The sequence below is a fragment of the Beta vulgaris genome, chromosome 8 (assembly GCF_026745355.1).
Source record: "Beta vulgaris subsp. vulgaris cultivar EL10 chromosome 8, EL10.2, whole genome shotgun sequence".
Classification (NCBI taxonomy): domain Eukaryota; kingdom Viridiplantae; phylum Streptophyta; class Magnoliopsida; order Caryophyllales; family Amaranthaceae; genus Beta; species Beta vulgaris.
In genome coordinates, this window is record NC_079209.1 from 51158858 (window position 1) to 51169838 (window position 10981).

General features: G+C 32.1%; 1 protein-coding gene across 1 annotated transcript; it reads right to left on the reverse strand.

The window, feature by feature from the left end:
• Positions 1-3074: 3074 nt before the first annotated feature.
• On the reverse strand, positions 3075-10638 carry LOC104901679 (desmethyl-deoxy-podophyllotoxin synthase-like). The gene is made up of 3 exons (XM_010689276.3): positions 10058-10638; positions 4280-4610; positions 3075-3812 (listed from the first exon to the last, which is right to left on the reverse strand). The coding sequence occupies exons 1-3, from the start codon at positions 10606-10608 to the stop codon at positions 3204-3206; spliced, it is 1491 nt and encodes a 496-aa protein (XP_010687578.2). The 5' UTR covers positions 10609-10638; the 3' UTR covers positions 3075-3203.
• Between the last annotated feature and the right edge of the window lie 343 nt (positions 10639-10981).

Genomic DNA, 10981 nt, shown 5'->3' on the forward strand with positions numbered 1-10981 from the left:
TGACATGGTCAAGTTAACAACGGGCGGACTTATAATGAGTTGGGTATAAATGCTTAGGTCTACTTGGGTTCGAATTGACTTTGGTTCGGATAGCATATTGGATTTTGATTGACGGATGTAACTAGGTTTGAATTAAATTTGAATATATCAATAATAGATTGGGTTGAGTTTTAATATGTTCGGGTATAAGTGAAAATGGATCGTTTTGGAGACCTACTTATGTCATATTAGAACAAATCGGATGTTGGTGGACCAGTGAGTCAGGCCTGTTTTTTTTACCTCCCTAACAAAGATAATGATATCACACACACTACACACTACACACTACACACTGCACACTACACTTAGCAAGATTTCAATCCAAAACCTTTTTAAAAAATTAACAAGCCTTTTTAAATGAGCTAAACCTTACTGGGATTAGTAGACAAAAATTGTGATACCCTGAAAAACAATAATTTTTGCCAGCTTTTTCCCCTTCAACATACGAAACTTTGATGGTAACTTTGTGGTTTAGCTTTCCATCTACTTTCCTACATATGAAAAAACAAAGATAGAGATTTCCACATAAATATGTCTCCTTTATTAAAAGGATTGTTCCTTTGTTTATTTGCCTGGTTCACATATAGTATAATAAGTTGATAACACGGCTATTATTGTAGCCAGGCAACTTTAGATCAGTGAAGGATTTACATTGAGATAAGGTCTGATACTTGAAATCCACAAATAAGTAAAATTTCTCTTGTCTAGTTTTGATTGAGCCATTAGAAAATAGCGAACTTCACTTAAATGTTGATACTGCACTCCTAAATTATTAGTCTCAAAACTCATAATTAACACTCCTATCAAACTAAAATTTTGGCTCTGCTACTATTTTAATTAACTATAGATAGAACACTTAGTTCTTGTTTAGTTTGATTTGAAAAACCATGGAAATTGAAAATTCATAGGAATAGAAAACTTTAGAGCTGTCTGATTGAAATAAATATTTCATTATATAGGAAGTCATACCTCCTAAAAAATGAGAGAATTAACTTACCTAATCCTCTCTAGATAAATGAAATTTCCTATGAGAATTTTTACTTCTCACCCCCAATCTAATAACCTTTTGTACTTCCCATAATATAGAATTTTCTTGATATTGGAGCTTCCTATAAATTTATAACTTCCCATATTGAACTGAACAACTACTTTTTAGAAAAAAATTAACATTAATTCATTGATTCAAAGTCATACGACATCTACAATTGAAATAGTTTCTAAACAAATACATATCAAAATGAAATAAATATAATTCTAATATGACAAAACCACGATCGTTGAGTAGATCTAACACTTCTGAAAACACTCGTCTTTCACATCGCTGTCTGATGCAGCCTTTTGCATGCAAGGGAGTCTGTCGATATTTTGTAGTTTCGAAGTAGAACTGGATTTAATTCAAGTGATTGTAAATGAAGTCTTGACATCTGTTGCAATTCCGCATAAATTTTGATCAACAAATCAACATCTCGAATAACACAAAAATCCAAAAATAAAGTCTCCAAACTCTCACATGGAGAGAGATAAAACCCAATATATGGGTAGATATAATCCAATATATAGGTAGAAAAACTCTCCATTAGAGAGAGACTGAAATTTATTAGAAACATAAACATAAAAGAATTGTAACAAAAGGAGAAAAGGGGGCTTACCACTAGAGCTGGCAAAATATTACCCAACCCGCCAACCCGACCCGAACCAAACCCATTAATAATGGGTTGGGTCAAAATTTTGAACCCGTTTAATTAAATGGGTCGACTTGACCCAACCCGTTTAATTAAATGGGTTGGGTCAGGTTGAAAATTCCAACCTGATTTTGACCCACCTAACCCATTTATGAAAAAACAAGCTAAAAAAATCCCTAACTCAATTCAGATTTCAGCCCAAAAAAATTAGGCTTAACATTTTGTGTTGATTTTGAACAAAAGTTATATTGATTTTCAACAATATTATCATATGGTTATAATGACTTAATTTTATTTTGGTGCCTATTGTTATTTACAAATAAATTATGTTGTTTTTAAATTTTTTTTTCTTGAAAAAACACGAAAAAAAATTAAACGGGTCGACCTGAAGGTTGACCCGTTTATCATAAGGTTGGGTTGGGTTGTAAATTTCAACCCGTTTAAGTTAACAGGTCAGGTTGGGTCAAGGGGTTCTCAACCCGCCAACCCAACCTGATCTTGACCCAACCCGACCCATTGCCAGCCCTACTTACCACTGCCTAAAAGGGTGGTGATAGCCCCTAGGTTGAAAATTAGGGTTTTGTGGGAGAGGAGTGAGAAGAGAGAAAAAAAAGGAGTGAAGAGGCGCATAGGTCATATTTTCCGGTTCCTCCTTTTTCTAACTAAACAACTACTTAATAGTCACATGTTCTTATATATTCCCTCCATTCTTAGCTTCTGAATTCTTCACATTTACTGTAGCTACAAATACCAAGTTAAGGAAGATAGAGAGTGTGTAAGTGGGTTCTTTTTCATTTGTTTATTTGAATAGGAGAGAGAATATGAGCGTAGAGTTATGTAGGTTCCAGCAAGTGAATAAAGTAGTGTGAACCGAGAACAAAACTTTACCAAATAAGAAATGAAGCAAAAGAGGAAAAAACTTATTAAAAGAACATATGTAAACGGAAAGGGGGGGGAGGGATTAGAAGAACGAAGGGAGTAATTGTCATTAATTATAATATAAAAATAATATATTATCCTAATTCATGACAAGATTTTTTTTTTTTTAAAGAAATCATGATAGGAGTAGTTATTAACGTTCTTTATTCAAATTATTTTGTGATAGTATATATGACTGTAAATGTTGCACATTAATAATTATTGTTGTTTTAACCTTTGTGACCGAAAAATGTTATATGATTCCTCTGTTCTATATTATTGTAACATACATCATTTATACATTTTTTAAGAAACTCATGTGAAGAGCAGAGAGATAAAGATAGATAAAAAATTAGGACTCATATAATAGGAGATAGATAGAGAGAATATATTATCAAATAAGAAACATTGCAATTATTATGAAACTTCCAAATGAGAAAAACGTTACAACTGAAAAAGAACCGATGAAGTATGAAAATGAAGGTGTCAATCCATCTATGAGCTAACTTAAACGGTGGAATTTTACTTCATTATGAAATATTCAGCATGTTCGTTACAAAGATCTCATTTTAAAGTAGGAATTACATGCAATTCATTTTTCCTTCTTATTGATATGCCAAAAGATTCATCCATGTCTAAATCTTCAGGTCTTTCAATAACAGGAGGTAGTTTCCAATCAAAATGGTATAGTAACATAGCTAATGGGAGCTCAATATTTGCTATACCAAGTGCTATACCAGGGCACATTCTTCTCCCTGCACCAAATGGAATTAGCTCAAAATTAGTTCCTTTGTAGTCTATCGTACAATCTTCAAATCTTTCTGGATTGAATCTTTCAGGCTCCGACCAATATTTAGGATCTCTTCCGATAGCCCATGCATTAATAAGGACTCGAGTTTCAAAAGGTATGTCATAAACATGAACTTGACATCTCTCCCTAGATTCTCTAGGGGCTAAAAGAGGCAGTGGAGGATGCAGTCGCAATGTTTCTTTAATTACTAGTTTCAAGTAAGTGAGCTCGTGTAGTTTTGTCTCATCAACTATTGATTGTCCTTGATATATTCGCCGCACCTCTACTTGTGCCTTCTCCATTGCTTTTGGGTTCTTTAGTAGTTCAGACATTGTCCATTCTATTACCGTCGAGGAGGTCTCACTTCCGGCACCAAAAAGCTCCTACATAAGCCACAATGAGATTCATTGTTATTACATTAATTAATGTGCTAATCAGGGCCGTCTTAGATTTTTATGGGGCTCTATTTTATAACGGAAATTGGACCCTTTCTTTCCCTCAATGAGAAAAAAGGACCACAATTTTTCATAAAGAGTAGAGAGAATCAGTACTAATTGATGGATTGATTTATTATTGATAATTAGGAGAAAGTATTGATGGCAATACTAAAGTCAAAGATATGGAAAGTTGAATTTTTGTGAAAGAGATTGAGGAAGATGATAGAGATAGCGTGAATTATGGAGTTCGGAGATGAAGATGTGTAGTGTTTGCTGTTTATACAAAGCATGATCTTTTTCAAATTAGGCGCTTTCAAATAAAATTAAAAAAATTTGAACTGGGGCCCTGTGCGGAGGGGCTCTTTGCACACCCGCAACTACGACCCTGGTGCTAATGGTTTATCTGTACTTACCAATACAACTGCCTTGATATTATCTGTAGTCAAAAAGAAGTCGTTAGGATCTTTGACGTTGTCCTTGTGAAACTTAAGAAGAACATCCACCAAATCTTCATGGTCTTTAGCATCTTTCTTCTTAAACTTGTGTTCATCAATTATAGGATCAAGTATCCTATTGGCTTCTTTAACAAGCTCTTTGAATTTTTTCTTCATCCCACTTATTGAATGAAGCAATTTCGCCGAAGGATATACGTCTGCAATAGAGAAACCAGCAGCAGCCTGTGACGCAGCTACTGTAAGAGCTTGAAATTCTTCTTGGTCTTTGCCTTTCCTACTCAACGCTAACCTGATGTTTTTGGTGGTTACTGGTTAGGTTAACCACATATATTTCATATTACCCAAAAAAATATGAAAGATCTTTTAACACAATATCTGTTACAGATTGGTCGACGCATTTTCTGTGTCTTAACATAACCAAGGAATTAATTAGAAACATGAAATATGTTTTTTTTTTTATCCATATGAGCCACGAAGGCGGTACACAAAGTACAAAGAAGGGAAAGGGGGATTCGAACTTGTGACTTATCGTTCACAACACCTTAATCTTAACCACTAGGACAAGACATCGTTGGTAGAAACATGAAATATGTGATGGTGAGGAATAACATAAAAGAAGAAAAGGTAATTAAAAAGTACATTTAATATGGATATGGTTGCACAAATGGCGTAATACGCAGCATGTTAAAAATATTAAACAAAAATGAGTTAATTAAAAAGAAACTATTGATAAAAAAGAAAAGGATCAATCAGAAAGATATACTTCATCCGTTTCATTTTAAATGTAACAAAAAAATATTTTATATCTCACATATAATATTAATTTATTGTATTTAAAACGAAACGGAAGAAGTAGGATGTAATATTAGCCTACACAATTTTTTGAGTCCGGATCCTCTAGAGTTTTATGAAACTCTACAAGGTAGAGTTGTATCTGAGCCATACATTTTAAAATCAAGGGCTCATATTGGTGGAAGGGAAAGATTTATGGGTGGATTTTGATGAGATAAAATAGGGGGGGATTTTGGAAAGAGAATATATGAGCCATTGATTTTTTATTCAATGGCTGATATTGCTCAAACTCTACCTTGTAGAGTTATTTTACAACTCTAGAGGATCCAAACAACAATTTTTTGGTAGTATAACTTTCGTGTGAGACTCTTACTAATTTTTTTTTTACTCTTACCTATTTTAAACAATTGTCTTGCCTTTTCTTTTCTTTGTTAAGAGGTAATTTCCAATTTAACACCTAATCTTTCCTAAATTTTTTCAATTCTAATCAATTTTTTAGCAAACTTTCAGATTGGACAATTATACCAATTAGCAAATATCAAACTGTAATTAGCAACTAGCGAGGATGAATGGAGCAATATAATGGCTTTGACATATGATGATTAACTTGAGGGAAATAATAATAATAATAAAAAAAAAGTAAGCGAGGCGCATCATACGTTATTTAGGTTGAATTCAGCCTTTTACATTTTTTTAATGTAATATTAGGTTTTTTTGCCTGGGAGATGCCTCCGGTCAGTTACAATAAACAAATATGTAATTATTTTTTAAATTTCATAATTTATTTTGCTATATTTCGTAGTTTTTATCCATCAAGAAATTGAAAAAAATTCACGTAATATGATATCGATGGTCTCTTGTAAGTTACGTAATAAGAGTGTTAGAGATGTATATACTTGTTTAAGTCTTTTTAGTTAATTATAATTATTACAAGATTTCATCATATTTTATTTGAAATATCTATCTATCTATATAATACTATAAAGCAATAAGGATTTGCTTATGTGTCAAGAGCAAATTGAATTGTTGATGTGTCAATCCTTTGTAATATCTTTTATAATTTTTTTGCCACGTGTATTTGTCTCTAAATATTTCTGTTATGCATTACTTTTTTCGGCATATAATTGAAAAACTATTTAAGAAAGTTCTCTGTTATGGAATATAAATCAACTAAATTTTAGGAATCGATTGCTATTAATTAGTAATTACTTATGCATCATAAAACTGCCAAAAAAAATATCTCCTAATCCGACATTTTAGGCACAAATTAAAAAAATCATATCCCCTAAATACGGTATTTTAGAAACTAATTAAAAATTCATATCCCCTAAATTCGGTATTTGAGTTACTAATCATATATTTTGGCACTAATTAAGAAATAAATTTATAGCAAGAAGCTGATATTTTAGGTACTACTTAAGGTATTACAACTATTTAAATGAACATGTTGTACTCTCTTCTTAAACCCAATTAAAACAAAAGTCATAACAGATTATAATATTAAACTTAAAGTTTACCAAGGGACGTTTGAATCATACAATAAGTTGTATTATAGGTTTTTTTTTTTAAAAAGTTCAAATTATAAGATCATTGACCACATATCCATACCATCAAAATTATAAGTTCATTGCAAACTATAAAATCGTGGCGTCATATTACAAAGATACGGTGTATCCCATAAAACGATGATAATTATTAGTGAGTTACAATGTGATTAGCAATACAAAACACGATCCACGATAAAATCAAAATAATGTATATTAGCACCTCATGTATACACAAAAAATAAACATCTTATGTATTAACACTTAGCTTGCATAAAAGAATAAACATCTTATGTACTAACACTTAGCTTGCAAAAAGAATAAACATTTATGTACTAACACTTGCACAAAAGTCTAAACATCTTATGTACTAACACCTAATATTAAACTACCAACTAAAAAACGGATTAGCAATATACAAATAGATAAAGAAAGATAACAAAGTCTTAATAAAAGTTAACTTTTACTTGGCTCATGAGGTTTGTAAAACTTAAAGGAGGGTAGCCTAATTGTAACAACAAGCATGAGATGTCTTAAAGTTTAGATAATAACAATGGGACCCTTTCATTATTACAAAATATCACATCACAGTATTTAAAGTCCGCTAGGAATATGCTATCTTAACTGGTAAATGAACATCTCTATAAGTAAGGTTAAAGTTAAAATTACATATAGAACTTATGTGAAATTTATTGTCCATAATTTTAGTGTAGTTGTATCTTTGTCAAGTTTATAAGTCATATACTTCATTTGTTCAGTTTATTCACAACAACCGAATCACAACTAAAAAAATAATATTACCATACATATGAAATTTGAGAGCTCATAATTTCTAGGTGTTCATCTCAAAGAAAAGATAAAATATCATATAATATATTTCCACATATAAATTGATTTTTATTTCTATATATTACCGTTCATTTGGAACAAGTATTATGACTGGTGCAGTGAGCTAATCACAAACTCACAATAAAAATGAAAAAAAGGGTGAATTTGCATGTAACAAATAATTGACAATACAATTTATTCTATATTTTACTTCCAAAATAAATAAAAAAATGGGTCAAATAGTATGAAATTTGCAAGCTTTAAATTCTAATAGAGGTGCATAGAATCTTACTTCTATCTAAAAGCCGAATATAATCTTAACAAAATCAAAGTTTGCTAATAAAGTTCCAAACTATAATAAACCCTTGCTTAGAACTCTCACTTTTCACTACCATAAAAATTCTATCTTTTTCCATCTTAATTTGAACATCTAGAAATTGCATCATCATCTTCATATAAAAAACTTATGTAGATAACATCTGAATCTCACACATCCAACGTTAATGGATAAAAACACAATAAAATTCATTTTTTCTCCATTTTCGAAGATATCAAATGTATGTGTTCGATGAATCTGTGGTCAAACTTTTTGTATAACTTTTTTCGAACAAATCTGGAATTGAACGGGAAATTTTTTCTTTAATAACATAAGATTCAATTGATCGAATGTAGCAATTTTTTTGAATAAATCTCCATTTTATTTAAATATGATATTGCCCAAATTCAGGAGAAAGGTTCAATTAAATATAATAATTCTAGCTATGTTTTAAATCTTCATTTATGGTTTGTAATTTGTACGGGTTCAGTTAGCCATATCAAGAGTTACCAGCATTAGGGTTTGAAATTTTATTTGCGATAAAGATCACGAGATCTCAAAACAACAAAAGAGTGGGAGTGAGAGGGATTGTGGAAAGTAGGGACGACCGAAAGTGGGAAAAGAAGTGGTTGCATGATTGAATCCCAATAACGGAGCGAATTGTGATTTTATTTGGTCCTCAATGTGAAGCAATGGATAGAGCAAAGACTTTTTCAGTCAATGCCGCACGATAATATTAATTACATCAGTCATAGCACGGGTTATAAGTCAGTTTTAAAATATTCCTCATAAACGATATGATTATAAAAAGTTTAAATCACGATCTAATATTCACCCCATGATTTTGGGATAAACATCATAAAGTCATAAATTTATAAATAAAAATTTTTTTGTGCATTTTGCACGGCCAGGTCAAAACCTAGTTAGACAATAATGTCATAGTGCATTGATGGTTAAGCTCTTACTTTTCATTTCAAAGGTCACGTGTTCGATACCTTGTACTTACACATTTTTTTAAAAGTGAGGAGTACACATAGACATAAAACATTTGCATTAGAAACGTAAGGAGAGTTTATGTGGTACGTAAGCTTCCTTTCGCATGCCTTTTAATATATTTGTATAGATTTGAGACGGGTGCATGATAGATACGCATAGTTAACGGTATTCAAAACCGGTAGTGTTGTGGTGGAACAGACAATCAATTATTGATCACACTAATTAATTGGTAATTATGACTTTTGTTGGCATAGAATACTCCCAACATGAAGATATCCTCGCCTCTCCCACACTGATTGATTAGATATCATCTAACTTAGTTAGTTAAATCTTACGAAACTAGTCTTATATGCACGCAATGCGTGCGATAACGTGTGATAACAAATGAAGTAGAAAATAAAATTAATTGGGTAGAAAAACTGCCTTTACATTTTGTTTTCTCAAAAAAATTGATGATCAGTTTAAATGTCCTATTTTCCCCCTCTTTTCATTCAAATGAAACAGTTAGTTATCCTTTTCCCCCCTTTTTTCATTCAAATGAAGCAGTTAGTTATCCTCTATTTTTTTTTCTTTTATTCCTTTTTCTGTTTTTCGGTGTCCCCCATATGTTGCCTTATATAATAGAGATAGTCCTATATGCATGCAATGCGTGCGAAAACAAATAAAAAAGTCAATTGCATACTAATATATACGAAAAATTATTCATAAAGTTCATTTTATATTTTTTTTTTGTTTTCTGAAAGCCAATAAATCAATGATGATGTCATAAAGTTCATTGTATATTTTTCTTCTGTTTTCTGAAAGCTAATAAATCAATGACGATAAAAGATGATGAATTTATATTTTATTACTTAAGGGTATAAAAGAAAATACCATTTTTGGTGTCCCCCTCCTCTTTCCTTATATAATAGAGATATGTATTTAAATCCTACACTAGATTAAACGACGTGCCTTAAACCATGAGATCGGATGTATTTGGATGGCATATCATGTAAGGCTTGAGCGTGAAATACATGGAGTGTGAGTCGACACATCATATATTCATATGTAATGGAGGTTATAATTAACATAAGTGTAGATTAATGGTTGGATGTTAAGACCCTAGCTTTCTCATGATTTTAAGATATGTACGAAGCCATCTAGACTTATTATCACTCCAAATTACCAATTATTAATAACCTTGTTATGTTCAAAATTTAAGACTAATTGTCCTACAATAATCAATATATTTGTTTAAACAAAGTTTGAAACACAAGTTACCTAGATATGATGTTGAACGTGAGGCCAAAGAGTTTCTTGCTAAGGTTAACCACGGACCCTTCCTCCAACTTCAGCAACTCCATGAGATTCGCCACCTCTTCTTCTCTGATCGGCCGAAACGACTCCACCCTCTTCGCCGTAAACAGCTCAAGCACCGAGATCTTCCGCACTTGCCGCCAGTATTCACCGTAAGGAGCCAAAGCAATGTCCGTAGAGTCATAGAAAAACTCTTTTGCCACCATAAGTGGTGGCCTATTAACAAAAACAGCGTCATGAGTCTTCATCACCTCCTTCGCCAACTCCGCCGATGATATGACAACGGTGGAGATTTCCCCTAGGCGAAGGTGCATGATAGGGCCGTAAACTCTCGCTAGCTCGGCGAGGCAGCGGTGGGGGATGGTTGCTTTCCATGCTAATTGGTGGAGGTTACCAATTAAAGGTAACTTTGGAGGTCCTGGTGGTAAATTTGTTGGTGTTTTTTTCTTAAGAAGTTTTAATGTAATGGAGAGGGAAAAGATGAAGAGTGCCAAAAAAAGCAATGAAACTTCCATTTTGCACGCAGCTTAATTACTTTGAAAGTTTGTTTTGGGTTGCTTCAGTACTATCTAATCTAATTAACTTGATGATAATTTATAAGTGAAATTTTGCAAGTGTATACTAAAGAACAATTTTGTTATTTTAATACTACTAAGTTAGCCAGCTAACTTCTTTTAACAAGTAAAAGTATGCTTGTTAGCTAACTGATTAACTAAGTAAACACTTTTTCTTATATGACTTAGTTTTAGATTCCCGCATATTTACTTACAGGTAATGAAGGAAACGGACCTTCCATTAAAAGAAATGTCGTCTCGTGGATAGCAAGGTAAGTGATAACGACTTAGATTGCATTTTTTATATACAGTCGGCCGGTGTTAGTGTTAGAAT

Coding starts and splice junctions, on each gene's coding strand:
- LOC104901679 (XM_010689276.3), bottom strand. CDS start 10,608: ATGGAAGTTTCATTGCTTTTTTTGGCACTCTTCATCTTTTCCCTCTCC. Junction 4,611..10,057: donor ACGTTCAACATCATATCTAG/GTAACTTGTGTT, acceptor CAAAAACATCAG/GTTAGCGTTGAGTAGGAAAG. Junction 3,813..4,279: donor ATATCAAGGCAGTTGTATTG/GTAAGTACAGAT, acceptor TGGCTTATGTAG/GAGCTTTTTGGTGCCGGAAG.